This window comes from Giraffa tippelskirchi, chromosome 6, assembly GCF_054371585.1.
Source record: "Giraffa tippelskirchi isolate mGirTip1 chromosome 6, T2T-mGirTip1v1.2.pri, whole genome shotgun sequence".
NCBI lineage: Eukaryota > Metazoa > Chordata > Mammalia > Artiodactyla > Giraffidae > Giraffa > Giraffa tippelskirchi.
Genome location: NC_137280.1, coordinates 72212750 through 72238306, shown reverse-complemented (window position 1 = coordinate 72238306; position 25557 = coordinate 72212750). Strand labels below are relative to the sequence as shown.

Sequence of the window (25557 nt, the reverse complement as noted above, 5' to 3'; positions counted from 1 at the left end):
TAATTAGAAGCTTTCTTAATCTTATCTGGAGCCATTTCTGTCATCAACTAGGAGAAAAACAATTCTCCCAAAGACACATTTAATGAATGGCTTTGCCTTTTCTCTCTGGTGGCTGAGCTCAGAATTCATGCCGTGTTTGCCAGTATTGCTGAGAGGGCTGGGGTGTCGGGATAAGAAGCCCAGTGAGGGAAGTCCAGTTGCTGAGGCCCAGGTGCCTCTCAAGCAGAATCACCCATTGACTCCAAAAAGAGCTGCTGAGTTTTCATCATTCATCAGCTGTGGAGAAGGTGACTGGGAATATTGAAAAGGATAAACCTCAGCACACAGGCCAAGCAGGGCACTGAGCAATACCTGGCAAGTGGTACCCTGAGAGTGGTCTGTGCAAGGTCAAGTAGACTTCAAGGAGAGGAGGACTGGTCTTACACTTGAGGCACAGTAGAAGTTTCAAAAGAAGCATCAGAAACAAGGCGGACTGATGTGTGTATATGCATGGCTGATGTGTTTTGCCATACGGTAGAAACTAGCACAAAATTATAAAGCAGTTCTAATAAAAGTTAATTTGAAAAGAAAGAAACAAGGCGAACTGCATTGGCTCTGAAAACAGTTACCTGGTGGAGAACAGACAAGTCCAAAGTGGTGAAGAGAAGAGGAAAGGATATTGGAAGATGGGAGGAGACCTTCCAAGGAGAAGTACAAGCCAATCAAAGGTCTGGTGCTTGCAAAGAGCTGTGTGTTCAGGTTGATGTGGCTGGAGCCATGGGTGGCCCTGGCCCAGAGGTACAGGTAGGAACATTATCAGGGCAAAAAGTGTCCTGTGCTGATTCAGGAGCTTGGTCTCCATTAGTGAGGGTAACTGGTTGGAGAATTTAAAGATAAGCCACTAGTAGTCCATCTAACAGCCTTACTCTCCAGCCTGGAGGCTTTCCAGTGGCTGACCATGTCCCCTTCTCTCCTAGTCCTTCCTTTACTGCCCCGTAACACTTTGGGCCCTGGATTATGGGCCTGAATTAAGACTGAACATCCCGTTTTCTCCCTGATTCCCAACAGAACCAGTGATGGAAGCAGTGCTTCCATGAGAAGAAAGTAAGGGCCAGTCTTTCATTTTGGAGTTTTGTACCTTGTGTCTTCATCAAAGACATATCTTTCCCCTTGGAAGAAGCAGCTTAGAGACACTACAGTTGAATGATGCCTTGCATCTGGAAGCTAGTCATTAATTACAAAGCTGCAACACCCAGCAATTAAGGAGCCTTATTGTGTGTCAGATTTCTTCTTCTGTTTTTCTTGCTCTCAGATGTTTTGCTCCACTCTATGTGCATTATGATAGTGTCAGCGGTTAGTCCAAGAAGAGTGAAGAGAACTTTTAGTGTTTTAAGCTAGGCTTTGGACATCATTACGTCCAATAAACAGTTATGTGCTTTGCACCTTCATTTTGCAGATGAGAAACTGAGGCACACAGCAAAGAAGGAGCTCAGAGAGGAGTTTGAAATGGCCATGGTTATATATCTTTGCATCATCTTCCAGGGGAGATAGATCCCTACACATTTTTTTCTCAATGTTCTTGAGTTCATGTTTAACCATATCTTAAGAATAAGGATACTATACACATTTGTATTGAAGTGTTGTTGAATTATAATATTACATTGGTTTCAGATGTACAACATAATCTTTGGTATTTTATAGATAATACTAAATTTAAAGTTATTCTAAAATATTTGCTATACTCTTCATGGTAAACTCACCTTCCTATCTCCTGCACTGGATGAGGCTCTCTGTAGGCAGAGACACTCTCTTATTCATCTTCGTGTCCCCATGTATTCTAAGCATGTGCCTGGGTCATGGGAGATTCACTTTAAATAACTAGTAGATAAATCACGGTGCCTAGGATTCAGTGTTAGGCTTGGACCACTGGTTCTCTGGCTGTGCTCAGAGATGTGATCTCTCTTCTCACCTCTCCAGAATAAAAGTCACCCCCAAGCAGATGGCTGTCCTAGCTTTACTGAAGCTAGCCTGAGGTTCCTCCAAGAGCTCCAGGCCCTTTCTAGGCTGAGTCCTTCAAGCTTTCATTAAGGCAACCTGGGATTCTTAAGAAATGTGAAGTTGTGGCAGCAAGATGGTGCTGGGTCTGTGGAGCCCAGCCATGTGGAAATTGCCTAGCCAGTTAGATGCTGTCTGTGAGGTTATCAAGACTTAATCATTTCTCAGGAGATGTTTTATAGCACCTACTCTGTAAAGGCAGCATGATGCCCTGGCTTTGTGGGGGGGGGGGGTGATCTTACAGCTTAATCCCAGCTTTGTGTGACTTTGGGTATGCTCTATTTAATTCTCTCATTTTATTTTTGTGTCAAATGATAGTTATAATAATTCCAACAAAGGTTCATTGTAGAGATTAAGTAGTTCATGTATATATTTAAAAAGATGCTTCGTGTTCTACTTACCAAGTAGTTGCTATTAATAAGTGGAAGCTATCATGATGGCCAGATACTGAGTTCAGAACATAATGGGCTATAGAGGAGAGTCTGGAGAAAGAGAGGGATTCATTAAAAGCAGAGAAGCCAGTAAAGGCTTCAGAGGAAGACGGCAGTAGCTGCATGGAGCAGAGGTCCTTCACTGCAACCCGTTTGCCTCCCCAGATGTTGAATAACCCAGAGAAGATGGCTGAGCAGATAAGTAAGGACCTCGCCTGGCTGGCCTCCCACCTGACGGCCCTGTGGACCCAGTTCCTGGACACAGTGACACTGCACTCCCAAGTGACCACTTATCTCACCCAGGAGCATCACACCTTGCGGGTAAGGGGTCAGACAGTATAAGTTCTGTAGTCACATGGCAGAGATATCTCAAGGAAGCTTTTCAACAGTTGGTTCACTGGGCAGAATAAAAGTCAGGATTGGCTTCTGTCAACCCAAGTGCTAGTCCTGAACCACCATGAACTTGCAGAGAAACTTCGTGAACTTCCTTTGGCTCTCAGTTCTTTGCTCTGAAAGTTGCTCAGTCGTCTCCGACTCTTTGCGACCCCATGGACTTTACAGTCCATGGAATTCTCCAGGCCAGAATACTGGAGTGTGGGTAGCCTTTCCCTTCTCCAGGGGATCTTCCTGACTCAGGAATCAAACCATGGTCTCCTGCATTGCAGGCAGATTCTTTACCAACAGAGCCACAAGGGAAGCCTATTTGCTCTAGGGAAGTTCTTTGCTCTACTGTTCATAAAATACCAACCTTGGCTACCAAGTGATGGTGAGCTGATCTTAAAGGATATGATGAAGTGCTTTGCAAGTATTTTGAAGAAGTGTCTTCAAATGTCATCCATTGTTCTTAAAGCCTTTTTTTTTTTTTTTTTTTTTGCCATCAGATGAAAGTGCACAGGGGGTGGGGACTCGTGCATAATAAAAGATGTTGGTCTTCTCACTTCCAGCAAGAGGACAGAGAGCTGTCTACAAAATGCATAGTGGACACACTTACATGACTGATTTTGCACTTTCTATTTCGTCTGCATTTATTTATGGCCTCTGTTTTCAAGTGTCTTTTATTCTAGTAGAAGAAATAAGACCTAAATTAAAAAAAAAAAAAAACGACAGAATGCAAAACAAGAGCAGATCAATAAACATGTGTTCAACTGTGTCCATAAATCAGGTTTGTGTTAAGAACTAGAAATGAGAAAGGGCAGCTGTAGAGGGTAGAAAGGTATTTCAGAACCTCTGGGTTGTGGGCTCACCTCTCCTCTTATTAATATATGTCACTTCCCTCGTTGAGCCTTAATTTCCTTTTAAAAAATGAAGGCCAAACCCACCCAATGAGTCACGTTTTTTATACTGTTTTATTCTTCAGGTCCGAAGGTTTTCCGAGGCCTTCTTTTATATGGAGCACCAAAAACTTGCAGTCCTGACTTTTCAGGAAAATCTGTAAGTAACCAAGGCATGTCCACATCACACCATAAGCACCAAGGACATTCTTGTGCAAAGTTAGCTCTTCCCTTCATCCCTGATAATGAAGGAGAGAATCTGCCCATCTCTTTACATTCGGGTGCATTTTCTCTGAAGGCAAGAGCCAGACAGATTGCAGAGGCTGGAGCTGGCAAGTGGCAGAGAAAGTCAATAGCCAGAGATATTGCTGTTGTTGAGTATCATGATGGTTCTGTAGACAGATTCAAGATTTCCCAGGTCCCCGAAGACATCTGTGCTGAGTTCTCTTTGCAAAGTGAATTAGGAGCAGGTGGTATGGCCACAAGCTATGTCAGGAAAAAAAAAAAAGACAATTCACCTGAGACTTTGCAGCAGCTATGAAATGCATTTAGCATAAGAATTAATACTAAACTACCTAATTAGGAGTATAGATGGGAAAAAATGTAAAAATACTCAGAAAAGTCAGAGGGTTGATGGAAGATGAGGTCATTGTCTCTCATTGTAGATTTCTCTGGTGGGCAGAGTCAGTGCTTCCTGCTTCCTCCAAGATGTTTGGTCTTGGCTATACAAGTTTAGAAATTTCGTTCTGTTTCTGAATAGTATGTTTGCCTCCAAAATAAATTTGGATGGAATAATGTTTGAGATGCCCCAGTAAATCCAGCAGGAGAAACACTGAATTTCATCCCTCACTTAGGGCAGACCTGAAGATATTTTCACTTTCATCTTTTTTGCACCTGTAAAACCTGTATGTAGTCATGTGTGGATGTGAGAGTTGGACCATAAAGAAGTCTGAGTGCCAAAGAATTGATGCTTTCAAACTATGGTGTTGGAGAAGATTCTTGTGAGTCTCTTGGACTGCAATGAGATGAAATCAGTCAATCCTAAAGGAAATCAACCCTGCATATTCATTGGAAGGATTGATACTGAAGCTGAAGTTCCAATACTTTGGCCACCTGATGAAAAGAACCAACTCATTGGAAAAGACCCTGATGCTGGGAAAGATTGAAGGCAAGAGGAGAAGGGGATGACAGGATGAGATGGTTGGATAGCATCACCGACTCAATGGACATGAGTTTGAGCAAGCTCCAGGAGATGGTGAAGGACAGACAAGCCTGGCATGCTGCAGTCCATGAGGTAGCAAAGATTCAGACACAACTGAGAAACTGAAGAACAACCTGTATGTCAATATAATATGGCTAAAGCATTACTTAGAGGTTAGGAATGTTTTGGCCAAAGTGATAAAATACCACCTTTCTAAGGGTGTAGCCTTTGAGCAGAGACTGGGGTCATACTATAACTCCAGGTCTGGGAGTTGGTGATGGACAGGGAAGCCTGGCATGCTGCAGTCCATGGGGTCACAAACAGTTGGACACAACTGAGCAACTGAACTGAATTGGGGTTATAATAAGTCATATCCTGATATGAGAGAAGACTGTTTCGTCAGAGGGAATAGCTGGTGTAAAGATTTCTTATATGGGAACATAAAGTGTTTGAAAGCATCAAGAAGCAAGTATAGCTACACTGGAGTGAGCAAGTAGGATAAGGGGGTAGGACCCAGCCTATGTGGGATCTTACGGGCCAGGATAAAGAATTCAGACTTTGTGCTATGATAATTATAACTAATGTCTTAAAAAACTGGCAAGTGACTATGGTGGAAAGACCTTGAATTTCAAACCTCATATACATGTTTTAAGATTTTGATCCTGGAATTTATACTAGTTGCGACATCTGACTAGTTACTGAACCTCTGTTAGCTTGTGCTTAGATGCTAAAGGGAGATTCCTTCCTTCATTAAGTGTCTATTTCGTGTTGACTGTGTGCCAGACACTATTTTGGGTATTGGATATCCAGCAGTGAACAAAACAGACACATTCTCATGGAGCTCATATTTTAGTAATGGAAGCCAGAAACATAAATAAATAAATATGATATGCCAAATGTAGTAAATGCTATGGAGAAATATATCAGTGTGACAGGCTGTAGAACGTGCTATTTCATAGATATATCAGAGATGGGCTCCCTGAGGAGCCATTTGAGCAGAGCTCGAGAGCAGGTGAGGGACTGAGCCCTGCAGATACCTAAGTGATTATATCATTTGTCCCATAGTGTAACTTCAGATATTAGAGAAATTGATTACCATTCAATTAATAGTAGATATCAACCTATAATAAAGAGCATACACTAGGATATCAATGATGCTATGTAGGAGGAGATAAACTTAGAAGACTCTTGAGAGTCCTTTGGACAGTAGGGACATCAAACCAGTCAATCCTAAGGGAAATCAGCCCTGAATATTCATTGGAAATACAGATGTTGAAGCTGAAGCTCCAATATTTTGGCCACCTGATGCGAAGAGCCAGCTCACTAGAAAAGACCCTGATGCTGGGAAAGATTGAGGGCAGGAGGAGAAGGGGACGACAGAGGATGAGATAGTTGGATATCATCACTGACTCAATGGACATGAATTTGAGCAAACTCTGAGAAATAGTGAAGGACGGGAGCCTGGCGTGCTGCAGTCCATGGGATCACAAAAAGTCAGACATGACTTAGTGACTGAACAACAACAACAGAACTCTTAATTAGGTCATTAAAAGTAAGAACTATAACCTAAAGGGGTGGGATTGAGAGGTGGGAGGGAGGTTCAAGAGGTAGGGGATATATGTATCCTTACGGTTGATTCACACTGTGGTACAGCAGAAACCAACACAACATTGTAAAGCTGTTATCCTCCAACTAAAAACAAATTAAAAAAATAAAAGAATAAGAGCTATAGAATTGAGAGGGAAATTTTATTTCAGATTGAGAAAATTACCAGAGGACAGCTCCTCAGTGCTGTGAACAGAATTAAACCTTAGATTGAGATAGTGAACGTGGGCTCTGTGATGCTGGCAACAAAGCATGCACACGGGCATTCCCATCTACAAGTCAGAGGGGGAGAGGAGGAGGTTCATAGTGTTTGCGTCAGAGACGGAACCATCCTCCCAAATCAGGGTGGACAAGTGAAACTCAGCTGTCAAGACCTGTCTTATTCAAGCACAGACTAGAGCGTGTTTCTCAAATAATAGGTTACAGCCATTTAGTGGACTGTGAAATTGTCTTCATGGCTTTGGAACAACACTTTTTAAATGAAATAAGATAAGATAGGTAGTAATAAGAAGAAGTATTTCTGAAGCTTTTGTTTCAGCATGTGTGTTTCTGGGAGCGTGTGTGATTGTACTGGGTGGCCATGGAAAACGAAGGGCATTTCTTGCCACGGGTTGCACTATTTAAAAAGGGTTTAAAAGTGACGTAGAACTGGTTAGTAGCAAGGGTATGTTTTATCACCTCTCTTCCTGTTTGATCAATGCCAGCCAGTTCTTTTTGCACAGGAAGGAAGTGTTCAATGACAGTTTGTTGAATGAATGAATGTGAACATATTGATAGTATGAAGAGCTATAGCCAGGGCTTTGGGGGCTGGATAAGTAGCTGGGAAGAAAGGAAGGGCGGATAGACAGATGGCAGTTGTTAGAGTCTGCTGGATGTCTTCTAAATGCTGTCTTGGGATGAGAGGGAAGGGGCAGCAAGAATAAAACCTTTAAATCTCCCTTGGATGCTCACCGGGTCCATGTTCCCCAGGATCCAGACCCACAGCCAGCTGTCCCTGGATATCCGGAATTCGGAGTACCTCACCACCATGCCCCCACTGCCTGCAGAGTGCTTGGACATTGATGGAGACTGGAACACCCTGCCCGTTATCTTCGAGGACAGATATGTGGACTGCCCAGCCACAGGTGTGTCTTTTTAGTTTTGGAAAAACTCAAGAGTTGGAATTACCACTGGGTTCCCATCAGCTGCTCTGCTTATATCCCAACAGCCATGGGAACAAATCAGTGAGGTGTTTTGTCAGTTCATAGAGGAGAAGCAGGAACTAAGATTAAGCTGGTTGTTGGAAATGACTTCACTGTAGTGAATGGACAAACTCATGGAACTAAAGAATCATTACAGGAAAGACCTGCTTCTGGACTCCTAGAGTGGAATGTGGGAGGGAGGTTCAAGAGGGAGGGAACGTTGTGTATACCTAGGCTGATTTGTGTTGATGTATGGCAGAAACCAACACACTATTGTAAGGCAGCTATCCATGAATTAAAACATAAAATTCTAGGTGACTTCTGAAAACAGGGCAGTGTTTCAAACAAAACATGTTATTCAGTTTTCAGTTAGTTGTACCCTGACATCTAGTGTCTACACTGTGCATGACAGCTTGAATGTGTATGAGCTCCAGAGATAGCAGCCAACCCAGCTGCTCAAAACAAGCGCAAAACTGGCTTGTGTATGTGTGCGCACGTGTGTGTGCACGCATGCATGCACACATGCACGTGTACATGTGTGTATATATATGCTAATATATGTTATAGGTATGTTAATCTTCATTATATTTATATGATTGAACTACAGAAAATTTGAACAGTTGGAAAAGATATTTAAAATAAGCACCACTGTCCATCAGAACCCAACATGAGTAACTGACATCCTTTGTCATTGTTTAGTCGCTAAGTCATGTCCGGCTCTTTGCAACCTCATGGACTGTATCCTGTCACGCTCCTCTGTCCATGGGATTTCCCACGCAAGAATACTGGAGTGTGATGCCATGCTCTTCTCTAGGGGATCTTCATGACACAGGGATCGAACCTGCATCTCCTGCATTGACAGGTGGATTCTTTACCACTGAGCCACGAGGGAAGCCCTTCTTACTTGTGAAATTTCAAGAATTTAGAGGTTATCTCTCAGGGTCAAGGAATAGAGTGCAGACAAACTCTTTATCATACAATCAGGTGGATCATTTGTGAATGCAGATTCTGAAGAGTATAACACATTTTTCTTTCTTTTTTTTCTTTCTGTAGGATGTAATTTGAGTATTTACCCTAATTTTGATGTTCCTGCAATAATGAACCTAAACAACAGAGAGAAGGACCTTGTTGTAAATAGAAAATCACCTTTGAGGGAAGACTTTGTCTTGGCCTCCATGAAACCATCCCCCATGGACTCTGATGAGGAGGTTATTAGGTGCCCAGGGCCCAGTAAGAATGTCGCCACACCCAGTCATACAGACGTGTGCTCTGAATCTCAGGTGTATCTGACAGTTGGTGAATTCCAGAGCAAGGCAGATATGCCTGAAGTTGACCGTCGGACTGGCCCAAGGTCTGATGTTGGGATATGTCCCCTGGCAGATGACGACCTGCTCAGGAGGAGCCCTGGTCCAGAGGATGGCCAGGCCCCAGGGCTGACCTACATTGACGTGAAATCTAGCAATAAGAACCCCTTCAGAGCAGAACCCACAGTGCTCACGAGTGCCCAGCACGAGATTGGGTGCTCCAGAGACAAGCACGAATTAGGTAGAACTGAGCTAAGCAAAGGGGTAGCAGGGGGAAGTCATCACAGTGCCGTCTCTTCAGAGAAAACCACCCTGCGTGAGTTAAGTAGTCTAGGAAAGGGAGTAGACCAAGGGAGCAAGATAGTGCTGCTGAGTCTGAAGGTCACCCCCTCGGAGCCCTGCGAGCCCCTGAACTCTTCTTTGAGGGACCCCTTGGACGTCAAGGGTTCGCCAAAAGACCTTCACGCAGAGGAGAAGGAGGAAGTGTCTGTCCTCTCTGGGGTCATCAAGAGATCTTCTTCCATCATCTCCGACTCAGGCATTGAGAGCGAGCCAAGCTCCGTCGCCTGGTCTGAGGCTCGCAGCAGAACCCTGGAGCTACCCAGTGACAGAGACTTCTTGCACCAGCTGGTCCGAAGACACGCCCTGCACAGAAACTCCCTGGAGGGGGGACACACCGAGAGCAACACGAGCTTGCCAAGTGGGATCCAGGCCTCTCTCACGTCCATTAGCTCTTTGCCCTTCGAGGAGGATGAGCGGGAACTGGCACTCACGAAACTGACCAAGTCCGTGTCCGCGCCCCAGATCAGTAGCCCCGAGGAGTCTGCCGAAGATGTGGACTCCACACGGCATGGGGCAGGTCCCTCTGAAACTTCAGCCATGCCCACCGAGAGCACCGACCCCTCAGGATGCCGCCTTCGACCCAGCAATGGTCCCGGAATCCAGGAAGCCGGGGTCGACCATTCCCTTGTGGAGGAAGTCTCAGATGCTGACAACCTGCAGGGCCCAGGTTACATAGATATCCCCAAAGGTCAAGAGGATCGGTTTGACCCCCAAGCCCCCTGTTGTCTGGACGGCAGGACTGACAACCCTCCAGGTGTTGAAACCAAAGGTCTGGGTTTAAAAATACCACGCCTCCTTGGACTTGAATCACCCGGGCACAGAGCTTTGCCCAGAGAACTTGTGGAGACCCCGAAAGGTGTGCCTGGAGACTCCGATGCGGGGACAGGAGCTCCTCTTGACAGCGGCATGTTGGACGTTGAGAGTTTCACCCACCCCAAGGTGCCTGAAGTGAGCTGTGCACCAGCCGCCAAAACCATCGACATGGATTCTGCAGGTGAGCAAAGCAGCTCCCCTGGTGTCACGGAGGATACGGCACCGAGCAGAGGAGCTGACACCTTCCCAGAGGATGACCGTGAAGCAAGCGCCGTGGGCTCCACTGTGACTCAGTCCGTTCCCTCCCAGGTTACGGGAGACCAAGAGCCCAGGGCAGGCACCTCCATCACACTGTCCCACGTGGCCTCTGCAGAGCCCTTCTCTCTGGACCGCCTGAAAGCTGTCGAGGTTGTCAACCTGTCTGTGTCTTGCACTGCCACCTGTCTCCCTTTCTCGTCTGTGCCCAAGGAGACCCCTGCCAGGGCTGGCTTCTCTTCCAAACAGACCCTGTTCCCCATCACTCATCAACCTTTGGGTTCCTTTGGAGTCGTTCCCAACCATTCCAGAAAGCTAGAGGAGGAAGTCAGTGAGACGATGTTCAGGTAGGTTTGCTGATGGCCAACTTCTATCCCAGCATCATCTTTCAGACTTTCCCACATATTTCTCGGTTTCATGCATACTGTTTCAGGATTGCATATCAGGTATTTTCTGATTTAAATAAAATAATATACTCCTATTGTACAAGTCAGAAATGTAGAATAGTATAAGGAAGTAAAAATGATCAATAATCCCATCTCTCAAATATAGCCCATGTGTAAGTTCTTCTATATTTTTTCCTATGTGCATTTTTATGTATATATTGTGTTGTTCTTCTTTACTCATTAAGTCGTGTCCGACTATTTGCAACTCCGTGGACTGTAGCCGGCCAGGCTCCTCTGTCCATGGGATTTCCCAGGCAAGAACACTGGAGTGGGTTGCCATTTCCTTCTCCAATGTATATATTATGAATTTGCAAAAGTAAGATAATTTTTATAAACTCCAAGTTTTTTCCAGCTTTATATATTGGAAACATCTTTCTATGTTTACAGATATATTTTGCATTACCATTTTAGTGTTTAAATAATATTCCATGTATAAATGTGCCATGAATTATTAACAAAATCCTTTAGAGATAAACTGTAAATGTTTTTTTCAATTTTTCTTATGAAGAACAACCTCTGTCTTTGCACAATTCCTTTAAGAGCCATTTGAGAATAGGACTAATTCATCAGATTTTCTTCCTAAACACCTCTTGTGTGATTATTAAGTTTATCATTCCTTTTGAAATGCCAGAATCCGTCCTTTTATCCTGTCTTGGGTTCGTATTCATAGTAGTCCTTCCCCTATAAACTATGCATTTGATTAAACATAGTGTTGAATCTAAATATCCCATTTCATTCACTTGTTCAAAAAAGGGCTGAACAGTTACACATTTATAATATCTCCAAAAGAAATTGCACAGACAGGTGAACTTTGGATCCCATGTTTTGCAAAGGCTATTAAATACCTATTATATGCCCATGTCATCAATTTAATTAATACATAGCAGGCACTGTCCAGTACTGGGTAGTGTCCTGTGATCTCAGTCTAAGAAGGAAGTGGAGAGACGACAGAAGCAGATGAGCACAGTTGAGTATATGAGGTGGTTCATGTGTGCACAGCTGAGCCAGAAAAAGAAGGACCTAATTTTTCTGTGGAGCAGTCAGTGTGGATGGTGGCCAGGAGAAGCTGTTTAGAGATGACACCTAAGTGGAGGAGAAATTATGAAACATCATGTTGATGACAATGATGGTGATGATGATATGACTGGTAATAGATTCTATCTTTTTTTTCCCACTATTTAATCTGTTTCAAGTACTATTTTAAGCATTTTGCATTGATTATATCACTTTATACACAAAACAAAGACAACTTTATGAATTCAATGAAGGTGTGATTCCCCTCTTTTTTCCAAATGAGGAAACAATGCAGGGAAGTTAATAGTTGGCCCTCAGGTTGTTGTTGTTGCTGTTTAGTCACTAAGTTGTGTCTAACTCTTTGCCACCCCATGGACTGTAGCCCACCAGGATCTTCTATCCATGGGATTTCCCAGGCAAGAATACTGGAGTGGGTTGCTGTTTCCTTCTCCAGGGGATCTTCCTAGCCCAGGGATGGAACCCGCATCTCCTGCATTGACAGGCGGATTCTTTACTACTGAGCCACTAGGGAAACCTCCAGGTAGTAAGTGTCAAAGCTGAGATTGTGACCTTGGGGTTCGGACTCCTGTATTCATGCTTTTAATCACCACCTGGTCAGGTAACCAGGCAAAGAAGATGATAACCAGGTGAAAAAGGCATTTCAGACAGATAGACCCAAATGCACAAACACATGGAAGTAAAGAGACATAATTCATGCAGGGAATGAAATATCTTCTCCAACTCTTCTTTGTGGAGGCTGAGGGATGATGCTGGAGAAGTAGATGGAGGCCAGGGTAATTAATTTTCATTCCTGGAACAACATTTAAATATTGTGTGGGTCCTTGAAGCTGGATAGAATCTCTGAGGTTCTGTTCAATGCAGGAACCACATTTGCAGAAACCAACTCAATCTAGCCTTTGTTTTTCCTGGATCGCTTTCTTGCCTCCTTCAGAACCAAGCCTCCCTCACTAGCCTCTCCCATGAGGCACCACATTCAGCCTTTGCCGCTTGGCAGAGACTTCCTTATAAATGTTCATCACTCCTGCATCTCAACTCAACTCATCTCCTGTTCAACGTGGAGCACACAGCTTGTCTTGTGATTAATTAGTGTATTCTCCAGTTTTTATCAGGCCAAAGAGAAATTTAAAAAAGAGCTGAAGATTGATGGATTTCTGTACAGTGACTTATCTGTACTAGCTTCTGACATACCATATTTCCCACCAGAGGAAGAGGAAGAAAATTTGGAAGATGGGATTCACCTGGTAGTCTGTGTCCATGGCCTGGATGGTGAGTTCTAAAAGGTTTCCTCCTCAAAATATTGTGATATAGACACAGTATCACATTTATGATTGAATCTAGATCAGGGACTTGTTCAGCAAATGTTCAGTAGACAACTGTGGAATGATAGTAGGTATACTGGATCTAGGAAAATGGCATGGCCTTGCTCCCAGAGGAAAGATCTCTTTGGCAAAAAAATATGTTGAGTTAATGAAATACCCAAATGAATGAATTAATGCAATGGAGGGATAAATAAGTCACATGCACTTTATATGGGATCTAACATATAACTAAGGGTCAGAGAAATGAAAGGGCTCCTCTAGGGCTTCACTGTTGCTGAGCAGCAAAACCTGTGGTTGCATACTTCTTCTGACAATCAAATAGGGAATGGTGATGACTTCACTTCCGTGACACACTCTTGTTAATATCCTTAATTTTTCTCACTCTTGGGGCTAATGCATTTAGTTGTCTGTATCCAGTCCTGGCCATATGCATCATGTACCAGAACTCTGAATCAATAGGTCTGTTTGGTGAAGTGTCCAAGAATCCAGTGGTAGATCATCCATTCCAGATGATGATGATGGTGGTGGTGGTGATGATGAAGACCAGGATGTATACATCACTCACCATAGTCCCGGAGCCTTCTTAGATGCTTAATATACATTAATGTGGTTGATCCTGACAGTTGCCCTGCAGAGTAGCTACTGTTGTTGCCCCATTTATAAAGGGGGGAACTGAGTAAGAGGGCAGCTAAGTAACTTGTGTAAGGTCCCACAGCTGAGTGTAGTATAAGGTCCCTGGGGCCTCAGCCTGTAGGGCCTTGTGTAAGGGACCACAGCTGAGTGTAGTATAAGGTCCCTGGGGCCTCAGCGTGTAGGACCTTGTGTAAGGGACCACAGCTGAGTATATAAGGTCCTACTGCCGTTGAGTCTCCATGGTGGTCCAATGGTTGAGACTTGCCTTCCAGTGCAGGCGCTGGGGATTCAACCCCTGGTCAGGAAACTAAATCCCACCTGCCTCATGGCCAAAAAGCCAAAATATAAAACAGGAACAAATTCAACAAATTGTAGCAAATTCAATAAAGGCTTTAAAAATGGTCCATGCCCCCCCCCCACCAAAAAAAACCCAGCTCTCAATGAGGGAGGGAATACATATATATTATATTATATTATATTATATATATGCACACACACACACACACACACACACACACACACATATATATATATATATACTTGCAGCTGATCTGCGCTGTTATAGCACAAACCAACACAACATTGTAAAGTAATCATCCTCCAATTAAAAATAAATGAAAAAACAGCTATCAGGCTGGGTTTTGCTGCTTATCAACAACACTTGCAGAATGTCCTGAATAAACAGAACTGTCAAAGAAGGGGGAGGCAGCATGTCTTCAACTGTTCCTGGACTGCTATGTTCACAAGCCACAAACTGATAGATCACAGAATAATCCCAGTGAGAGATGGGAACCAGTGGACTGGACATGTGTTAGTTGCTTTTATTATGGACTTAATGAAAAAAATGGGGAATAGGAGTGATAGGAGAGAAAGAAGAAATAAATCCTTAGTGTGTCAGATGTCACATGATTCAATGTGGGTCTGTGTGGGGTTATCTGTCCTCTTTAGGGAACAGTGCAGATCTCCGGCTGGTAAAGACTTTCATAGAACTGGGGCTCCCTGGAGGAAAACTGGATTTCCTCATGTCTGAGAAGAATCAGGTATGACAACAAAAAATATCAGAACTAAAACAATCCCTGACTCACGTCTTAGATGAGCCTCCTAAAGTCACCGTGATGGTTATGGCCACACAGGTGGGAGGGAGCTCTGCCAGGGGACCATGGCCAGGCACTCAGGTCTGGAGAGCTCATTTTCCTTGGGGAGGAGGAAATAGTAAGAAGGGGGAACTTGTGAGTCAGGTGACTGGCCCTCTCGAGCTCACAGGTTGTAGGTTGGGTGACAGCTTGGAGCATAAATGATGGGACATCCGTGGGTCTGTCTGGGAAAGAGGTTTGTCACTGGTGTCGGTGTAACCAGTGGAGCTGGATTGTGACCTTTTCATCACCAGAGGGAAACTCTGGAGCCTTTGCCATTTCAGGTCTGGAGCTTTAATGGGGTGTCAAGTTAGACAAAACTTGAAAGAGTCCATGACCAAGAGGTGGGGTTGGGTGTTGTCATTGATTCCCAGCCCAGGGGACTTGAGATGGATGAGGCTAAGTATTCTCTGGAGGCAGAGTACTGCTTGTAACTAAAGGGTCTCATGGCCATGCGACATGGGTGCCACACAGAGGATAGTCAACAAGCAAACACTGGAAGTTAGTCTCATTGCTCCCCTCTTAGTGGTCAGTCCTTTTGCCATTTCTCTGACACCTGCTCTGTACAAGGCCATGCACTCTGCAGGATGAAGGGATAGACATGTGAGGAAGAGTCAAGAGAATCATTTCGAATGTCTGTGATGTGCTGAGCACTTTCACCTGTTTCCTCTTTTAATCCTCACAACTTTTCTTTGAAGTGTGGACCCCGTTGTTTCCCCGTGGAAGAGGGAACCCATAGTCAGTCTGACCTGGAGAGCCCCAGTTGGGGTCTCCTTTTCTTAATGTTGAATCCTAATTTGTAGCCTGAAGGTCAGGCATAGGCACACCCCCAGGATGTACCTTGAGGCTTGGTGGAGGAAAACAGGTTTGTGTATAGAGCCTGGCCTTGTGCAACTGCCCCCTCAATACCCATTTCCTCTCTCTCCTTCCAGATGGACACGTTTGCAGATTTTGATACCATGACTGATCGGTTACTGGATGAAATCATTCAGCATATCCAGTTGTACAACCTCTCCATATCGAGAATTAGGTAAAAGGAAACCACAGGTAGTTAATGCTGGGGGGAGCGGTGCCATTTTTAAGTGTTTGCTGTGTGCAAGTTTAGCACGATGCCATCTGAATACCAGGCTGGGATAGTTAACTTGGGGCTTTCAAGGGACTAGATTACTTTCGGAGCAGCCATGGGTCCCAGGGCTGCTTGACACGCCCAAGTCTGCCATAGCCGCTGTGTAGGAGCCTACAGCTTGTGCAGCTCAGTACAAAGAGAACTGGACTTAAATATGTGTGTTCCGGGTGCTCAGTCATGTCCAGCTCTTTGTGACCCTTTGGACTGTAGCTTGCCAGATTCCTCTGTCCACAGGATTTTTCCAGGCAAGAATACTGGAGAGGGTAGCCATTCTCTTCTCCAGGGCATCTTCCCGACCCAGACATCAAACCTGGGTCCCTGCATTTCCTGCATTGCAGGCAGATTCTTTACCTGCTGAGCCATCAGGGAAGCCCTTAAACAAATACTCTAGGTTTTAAATCCTTGCTCTTTTGACAGTTACAAGTTTGTGTCCTCATTCTACCATGTAACCTTGAACAAACTTTCTACATCTCTGATCCTCTGTTTCCCCATCTATTAAGTGGGACCAGCCCGAGGGGATTCATTAGCTGCTGCATAAACGGGCTTCAGTCAGCACTAACTGTGACCTTACACTGTAACAGGCAACTGGGTGTCAATGTTGAAAGGATAAAGGGGATAGTCCATAGCGTGTTTCTCAGGCATTTGCTGATGTGGACGCATCTGGAAGTGAGTCCTGATATCCACAATCCCATTTAGGCGTTGGGGATAAACTATCACTTCTTTATTTCACAAATGAGGGTTCAGAGGCCTACAGAGTTAGGTAAAAATAAAAGGACGTGGGAATTCCCTGGTTGTTCAGTGGTTAGGGCTCCATACTCACTGCCAGGGCTTGGGTTTGATCTCTAGTCAGGGAACTAAAGTCCCACAAGCTGCACAACACAGTCAGACAAACAGACTATCAACAAGCTGAAAAATTCATGAGAATTCCCTGGTGGTCTAGTTGTTCGGACTTGGTGCTTTCACTGCCAAAGACCTGGGTTCAATCCCTGGTTGGGGTACTAAGATCCTGCAAGCCCCACAGTGCGGACAAAATTAATAATGATAATACTAACAAGTAAGAGGACACCAGGGCTTCCCTGGTAGTTCAGATGGTAAAGAATCTGACTGCAATGCAGGAGACCCAGGTTTGATCCCTCAGTTGGGAAGATCCCGGGAGAAGGGAATGGCTACCTACTCCAGTATTCTTGCCTGGAGAATCCCATGGACAGAGGAGTCTGGCAGTCTATAGTCCACGGGGTCGCAAAGAGTCGGACAGGACTAAGCAACTAACACTTTCATTTTTCAAGAGGCTACACATGAGAAGAGCTAGGGAGCTCTGCCTCTCATCTAAGTGGGTTTCTGTAAATAATTATTTAAGCCAGAAGTGCTGATGTGTGGGATCCACAGGTCTCGGAGCAGTGGCGTGGCTGGAGCAGAGTGTGCGCAGGGGGGCTGAGCGGGGTGATGGAGGGAGGAGTAGCCCTGGAGAGACAGGTAGAAGTGGGCCAGGCTGAGAAGCCGGGACTTGGCCCTATGAATGACCCGAGGGTTCGTGCTCCGGGTGTATTCCAGAAAGGACCCCCAGGTGCCCCGAGGGAGGTGTAGAGACCAGAACTGGGTGGAGGGGCTGCTCTAATAACACCAAGTGGGAAGGTGTCTGTACTTCTGATCACACTGGGCCCAGGGTCTCCATCACGAAGTGTCCATCCTGGGCTCCACGTATCCAGCATTTGGAAACCCAATGGGGATGAATTATTGCCCCCCCCAACTTTGCCCTGCATTTTCCCCTAAATCCTGAGGGAGCTGGAGGGTGGTTCATCCCTCGGTGCTCCTGGTGCATCATCTTCCAGGCTGCGACCGTCGTGTGGTCGCTCACGTGGACCCTTCCCGTCTCTCTGCAGCTTCATTGGCCATTCTCTTGGCAACATCATCATCCGCTCGGTCCTTACACGGCCCCGGTTCCGGTATTACCTCAACAAACTCCACACCTTCCTGTCGCTGTCTGGGCCCCACCTGGGGACCCTGTACAACAACAGTGCCCTGGTCAGCACAGGTAAGATGCTGCCAGCATTGGTACTCCTTAGCGTCATGCAGGGCCCAGGGGAGGGCAAAGCAGAGACAGGGGCTCTTCCTGATGGAGCCTCCTGGCTTTGGAGCCAGCCTCTTCAAGGTGATGTTGCTGGCTGTCTGCCACTGTCCCCACACCCATACCCGCCTGCCCTCAGGGCAGACTGGGCTGCTTGATGTCCTCACAGGAGGGGGCTCAGATCCCTTTGCTTTCACATTATTACAGAACATAAGCTGGGAACATGGGTTATTTGAGACATTGGTACGTAACAAATGGAAGTTCTTTCCTTTGTCAAGCTATCTTCCCTCACAAACCAAGGAAGCCAAGTTTTGAACAGAAACAAATGATTTAGACCACATTTTTTTCCAACAGTAATTTTGCAACACTATAAATGAGACATTTATAGTGAGATGTCTCACTGAAAAATGAGACGTGACCAATAATCCTTCCTATCTAGCATATTTAGAGTGATTCTGTAAGGCTCACTCTCCTTATATTTGCATTCACGCACATTTGCATGGCAGTGAGGCTTCCCAGGTGGCTCAGTGGTAAAGAACCCGCCTGCCAATGCAGGAGACACGGGTTTGATCCCTGGGCTGGAAAGATCCCTGGAGTAGGAAATGGCAAACCACTCCAGTATTCTTGCCTGGAAAATCCCACAGAGAGAGGAGTCTAACAGGTTACCGTCCATGGAGTTACAAAGAGTCAGACAAAACTGAGCATGCACATCATCATGTCAATCATAATATATATGCACCCTGTGTCTTACTTATTTCCTTGCATTTTTATCAAGTTCATTTATTTGTGTGTGTGACATAATACTCATCCATGTTAATGTCAGCATAACCAGAGTAAATAGCTAGACTTCAAAATGAAAGGTTGATTTTCACTTTTCTGTATCCTAAATGGATCTGTTCAGCTCAGTTAAGTCACTCACTCATGTCCGATTCTTTGTGACTCCATGGACTGCAGCACACCAGGCTTCCCTGTCCATCACCAACTCCCAGAGCTTGCTCAAACCCGTGTCCATTGAGTCAGTGATGCCATCCAACCATCTTATCCTCTGTCATCTCCTTCTCCTCCTACCTTCAGTCTTTCCCAGCATCAGGGTCTTTTCAAATGAGTCAGTTCTTCGCATCAGGTGGCCAAAGTACTGGAGCTTCAGCTTCAGCATCAGTTCTTCCAGTGAATATTCAGGACTGATTTCCTTTAGGATGGACTGGTTGGATCTCCTTGCAATCCAAGGGACTCTCAAGAGTCTTCTCCAACACCACAGTTCAAAAGCATCAATTCTTCATCACTCAGCTTTCTTTATAGTCCAACTCTCACATCCATACATGACTACTGGAAAAACCATAGCTTTGACTAGGTGGACCTTTGTTGGTAAAGTAATGTCTCTGCTTTTTAATATGCTGTCTAGGTTGGTCGTAGCTTTTCTTCCAAGGGGCAAGTGTCTTTTAATGTCATGGCTTCAGTCACCATTTGCAGTGATTTTGGAGCCTGAGAAAATAAAGTTTGTCATTGTTTCCATTGTTTCTCCATCTATTTTGCCATGAAGTGATGGGACTGGATGGCATGATCTTAGTTTTTTGAATGTTGAGTTTTAAGCCAGGTTTTTCACTATCCTCTTTCATTTTCATCAAGAGATTCTTTAGTTTCTCTTTGCTTTCTGCCATAAAGGTGGAGTCATCTGCATATCTGAGGTTATTGATATTTCTCCCAGCAATCTTGATTCCAGCTTGTGCTTCATCCAGCCCAGCGTTTTGCATGATATAATCTGCATATAAGTTAAATAAGCAGGATGACAATATACAGCCTTGATGTACTCCTTTCTCAATTTGAAACCAGTCCATTGTTCCATGTTCAGTTCTAACTGTTGCTTCTTGTCCTGCATATAGGTTTCTCAGGAGGCATGTCAGGTGGTCTGGTATTCCAATCTCTGTAAGAATTTTTCATAGTTTGCTGTGGTCCACACAGTCAAAGGCTTTGACACAGTTAATAAAGCAGAAGTAAATGTTTTTCTGGAACTCTCTTTCTTTTTCTAGGATCCAACGGCTGTTGGCAATTTGATCTCTGGTTCCTCTTCCTTTTCTAAATCCAGCTTGAACATCTAGAAGTTCTCAGTTCATGTACTATTGAAATCTGGCTTGGAAAATTTTGAACATTACTTTGCCAGCGTGTGAGATGAGTGCAACCATGCAGTAGTATGAACGTTCTTTGGCATTGCCCTTCTTTGGGATTGGAATGAAAACTGACCTTTTCCAGTCCTGTGGCCACTGCTGAGTTTTCTAAATTTGCTGGCACATTGAGTGCAGCACTTTCACAGCATGATCTTTTAGGATTTGAAATAGCTCAGCTGGAATTCCATCGCCTCCACTAGCTTTATTCCTAGTGATGCTTCTGAAGGCCCACTTGACTTTGCACTCCAGGATGTTTGCTCTCATTAAGATCTTTTTTGTATAGTTCTTCTGTATATTCTTTCCACCTTTTCTTAATATCTTCTGCTTCTGTTAGGTCCATACCATTTCTGTCATTTGTTGAGCTCAATTTTGCATGAAATGGAAACCCTCTTTGTATCTCATCTCTAATTTTCTTGAAGAGATCTCTGTTCTTTCCCATTCTATTGTTTTCCTCTATTTCTTTGCATTGATTGCTGAGGAAGGCTTTCTTACCTATCCTTGCTATTCCTTGGAACTCTGCATTCAGATGGGTATATCTTTCTTTTTTCTCCTTTGACTTTCACGTCTATTCTTTTCTCAACTATTTGTAAGCCCTCCTCAAACAACCATTTTGCCTTTTTGCATTTCTTTTACTTGGGGATGGTCTTGATCACTGCCTCCTGTACAGTGTCACGAACCTCTATCCATAGTTCTTCAGGCACTCTGTGTATCAAATCTAATCCTTTGAATCTATTTGTCACTTCCACTATATAATCATAAGGAATTTGATTAAGCTTATACCTGAATGTTCTAGTGGTTTTCCCTACTTTCTTCAATTTAAGTCTGAATTTGGCAATAAGGAGTTCAAGATCTGAGCCATAGTCAGCTCCCGCTCTTGTTTTTGCTGACTATATAGAGCTTCTCCATCTTCGGCTGCACAGAATATAATCAGTCTGATTTTGGTATTGACCATGTGGTGATGTCCATGTGTAGAGTTGTCTCTTGTGTTGTGGAAGAGGGTGTTTGCTATGACCAGTGTGTTCTCTTGACAATACTCTGTAAGAAGCATCTTTACATACTTTTTTTTTTGGTATTTCAGACTGTTTCCTTAGGCTAGATTTATGGAAGGGGACTGAAAAATCAAAGGGTTTGGTTAACTTCATGGCTTCTAAAGCCTGTCTCATAAGATTTTATATCTCTTCCACCAGAATATAAGAATACAAATGTACCTCAAACTTCCCAAGGATTTGCTAAATTGCACACTCTCCTTTTTAAGTTAACTAAAAGCCACAGTTAAATGTTAATCTTTCTCCTATTCTTTTTTGCTTTTTTTTGCTTGGAATGTTTGATGTGGCTTTGGTGTGGTTTTCATCTTTCTAGGCTTGTGGCTCATGCAGAAATTGAAGAAGTCCGGGTCGCTTTTGCAGCTGACCTTCAGGGATAATGCTGATCTGCGCAAATGTTTCCTCTACCAACTAAGCCAAAAGACAGGTGAGTGGATCCCCCAACCACACCCTGAGGTGGTGATAAGTGGGAGCTGGAGAGCCAAACCTTGAGACTCAAATTAGATTCAAGGCTGCGTTAATTCACTCACAGAAGGATGTCATCAGAAGCTGCAGTGTGACACAGCCTCCTCAGCTCACAGAGAGCCCAACAGCTACCCCTGGACTAGCTGCCCCTGGACTGCCTCCCCTGCAGCCTGGGGACCAGAGGCAGGTGTGTGCAGTGTCCTTGACCCTAGAGCTGCAGCCTCCAGTTCCCACCAAGCTTTTAATGTCCCCAAGTCTGTGTGCCAACTGACAGCTCCTTTACCCAGGTACAGATTCCCCTACCAAAAGGGCAGGTGGACACTGTCCATTTATGTTGACAGGGCAGGGGGACATGGGGGAGACTGAGACCACACCTTCACCCACACATGCAGTGAGGAAGCACATACAGGTATTGAAGACTCTACCTGCCAAGGGAGTGAGCAGAGCACAGCAGTGGCCTCATGTCCACTGAGGGAGTGGAGAGTTGACTAGTTGTCCCACTGAGTCCTGCCCAGCAAGCTGGCCTGGCCCAGGGTCTGCCTCATGGTCCACAATCTTCCATCAGTGTCGTAACACTGACTCTGATGCTATCTCTGCCTCTCTGAATGTGAGTCTGGCATAGCCCTGGACTGATGATAACCTTGGACAAGTTCCTACCCATGTCTGTCTTTGTGTGCTACCATGAGAGCTACACCCCCGTGGGGAAGGGAGGGAAGCAGGCTTGGGCAGAGGAGCAGTTGGATCACAACGTGGCCCCTCCAGAGTTACCCTGCAAGGGGAGGAGGGCTGGTATCTGCCCGCTGCCGATCATTGAGAGTCGGCCAGCCCCCAGCTTGTGGTCTTGGGCTGTTATCTGGGATGAAAAGGCTCATTTCATTCGAGGTGATCCCACAGGGTCCCTGGGCTGAAGGCGGTCTGGTGGGGGACCTGGGTGGAGCACCCAGTGCCTGGAGATCCCTGGCGGTGTGATGCTTCAACTGGGAGATCCCTCTGCCTCAGAGCAGGCTGATGCAGGCAGGTGAGGTGACCTGCAGAGCGATGAGGTCAGAGGCTGTTTTCCTCCAGTAGGTGACGTTACCAGGGCTGGAACACAGGGAGCCGTTGGGTTGAGGAGGAGGAGCGGCAAAATTCTAGATTTACTTCCTTATGGACTCCTTACTGTTCCCAGCCCAGAAAGGCATTTTTGTCACTTACCTGTCAGTTATCTTCCACTGCTCAGGGTCGTGAGCTCCTTAGCTTCTGCAGCTGATGAAGTCAAAGCCGCCCCCTCCCCTCTAACTTGCAGAGCCTCTTTCCCCCTCCCAGACCCAAAGACCCTCATTCAGTGACTACACCAGTGTGTCTGGGGTCTTCCCCCTTTTCCCTTCTCCCGAGCATGTTTGTGAAATGTGTGCAAGGCAGAGGCTCTGAGTAGAAACTGCCTGAGCAAAACAGCACCCACCTGGCTTATTGCAGGTCTGCAGTATTTTAAAAACGTTGTGCTGGTTGCTTCTCCCCAAGACCGCTACGTGCCCTTTCATTCAGCCAGGATTGAGATGTGTAAAACCGCCCTCAGAGATAGACACACAGGTAAGCCACATTTCCTTTCCTTTTTTCTCCTTCCCTTCCCATTTCTCCTCCATCTCCCTCTTCTTTTTCTTCTCCCCTCCCCATTTTCCTTCTTCTTCTTTCCCCTTCCTTCTTCATTTTCGTGACTTTCTGATTTGAAAAGCAAAAGAAAATTATGATGAGGGCAACTCTGCCTAGTAGGGCGCGTCAGATAGTCTGCCAAGGACTAGGAGCCCAACCCATCCCTGGTGTTTTTCTGTAGATTCCACTGCTGAACTTTTGCCCTCACCTCTCATCCACCTTCCCTCCTCCCAGGCCCTGTTTACGCAGAAATGATCAACAACCTTCTCCGCCCTCTGGTGGACGCCAAGGACTGCACTTTGATCCGACACAACGTGTTCCACGCCTTGCCCAACACTGCCAACACCCTGATTGGCCGAGCGGCTCACATCGCTGTGCTGGACTCAGAGCTCTTCCTAGAGAAGTTCTTTTTGGTAGCGGGACTCAACTACTTCAAGTAGTGGCTTTGAGCGCGCGGGCCTTGGGGAGCTTGCCAGAAAGGTCTAAGATCCATGAGAGCTCTGGCTGAGACATCCTTTTACAGACCTCTGTCATTCCAGGGTTGAGCTCAGAGAGGAAGACACTGAGGGGTAGAGGGTGGGGTGGGACTGGACATTCGAGGTGCTTCCATTTTCAGAGAGTTTGGGAAAGCTGAATCGATAGTGTCAAAGACAACAGACTTTGCCCCAACCTGTCTAGCCACCTGGAGTCTCATTCAAGATGCTTTCTAGCAAAATTTGGAGAAAATAAAGAAACAGAATCCTTGGAGTGGTGAGCCCACCTTCTTAACTCCCACTGGCTCACAGAGAGATGGCTCCAACTTAACTAGGTTTGTTGGGTATGTGACTAGTTCATAGCTTTATCATTTTTGATGCACTCAAGCATTTCAGAACTCAGGTTAACCTCTGTGAAGAAGTGGAACATATTTGTGTAAATATAATCCTTAATTGATTCAAATGTGCTACTTGTTCAAGACCATGTAAACCCATATTCTTATGCTCTCCTCATATTTTCTCAACAAGGGACAAAGGAATGCTTCATAAACTCTGGTTTTATTTCTTAACAGCAGCCGGTGGGATGATTTGAGGTATAGAGTGATGCTATCGGTAAACGCAAGTTTGTTGCCGAGAAAAATTAACTGGTGAACTGGCTGCACCACCTACTCCTCCAGACTTTTTCTATGCATAACCCTGGTTCACACATTATTTTTTTGTGATTGCTGACATCTCTGTCTGTAGTAGGGAAAACAGACTGAGACTAAACCTAGCAGAAGGTGGCCCTAAACTGAACACACACCTGGGTGAAGCTCCTGCTGATAAATGTCCAAAGAAATGCCATGTTAGCATCTGATGCACTCGCAAAAAATTAAAACCATCCACATGGCCAGCTGCTTCTCCTCTCCATGGAAGGGGAAAGACATCTCAATGGAGGAGTGCTGGATTTAAAACCTCAGGGGGGCTCTGAGAAGGGTGCTGGTTATCTTTCACTAGAAATGTCTTCTTGCCTTAGGAAAATAAAGGGCTAGGGAAGGTTACCATTGATTAAAACACACTCACACACACACACACACACACACACACACACACACGAGACAACAGGACAAATGTGAGATCAGAGAGAACAACAGCTAGGTTAGGGACTCAAATTGTTACCGGTAAGTGACTGAAGGGGACTTTTGAAAAATTACTGGAGTGTCTAATATGGTCCCAAAGAATGAGTATGCACTATGGGCTAACAGAAGCCTGCAGGATCATTTAGTTGTAATGAAGGAACACATGAACAAGGACCATAGGGATCATCAACACAGGAGACATGTCTTTGGCAGACAGAAGCTCCTCCCACTTCTGCAAAAGTTGCTTCTGAAACTGTGGAGACTCGTCTGGAACCAGACCCCTGGTCCCAGCGCCTGGACCACAACCTTAGTGATGCCCACCAATGCCATGGTAGTGAGCCAAGGAATTCTAGACTCAGCTGTGACTTTCAGTTCCTCACGTAGTAACAGTGTGACTTTGAAAAACATAGTAGACCATAGAAATCAAGTCCAGGTAGACAACTTTTCAGGAGAGCAGACTTAGGCATTTCTCA

At 45.1% G+C, this 25557-nt stretch overlaps 1 protein-coding gene across 15 annotated transcripts in view; it reads left to right on the top strand.

Moving 5' to 3' along the window:
• Positions 1-24240, top strand: part of FAM135B (family with sequence similarity 135 member B) — a 252056-nt gene extending 227816 nt beyond the window's left edge. For 9 of the 15 annotated variants that reach the window (XM_081503749.1, XM_081503758.1, XM_081503750.1 and 6 more), the window contains 11 exons: positions 2631-2786; positions 3823-3896; positions 7512-7666; positions 8777-10784; positions 13018-13184; positions 14819-14910; positions 15936-16033; positions 18010-18161; positions 21716-21826; positions 23320-23433; positions 23728-24240. In XM_081503749.1, the coding sequence (XP_081359875.1) occupies positions 2631-2786; positions 3823-3896; positions 7512-7666; positions 8777-10784; positions 13018-13184; positions 14819-14910; positions 15936-16033; positions 18010-18161; positions 21716-21826; positions 23320-23433; positions 23728-23933 (3333 nt within the window). In that variant the 3' untranslated portion in view covers positions 23934-24240. Of the gene's footprint in view, positions 1-2630; positions 2787-3822; positions 3897-7511; positions 7667-8776; positions 10785-13005; positions 13185-14818; positions 14911-15935; positions 16034-18009; positions 18162-21715; positions 21856-23298; positions 23434-23727 lie in introns of all 15 variants that reach the window. The other 6 variants (XM_081503745.1, XM_081503748.1, XM_081503746.1 and 3 more) reach the window with 3 other exon arrangements.
• Positions 24241-25557: the final 1317 nt, after the last annotated feature.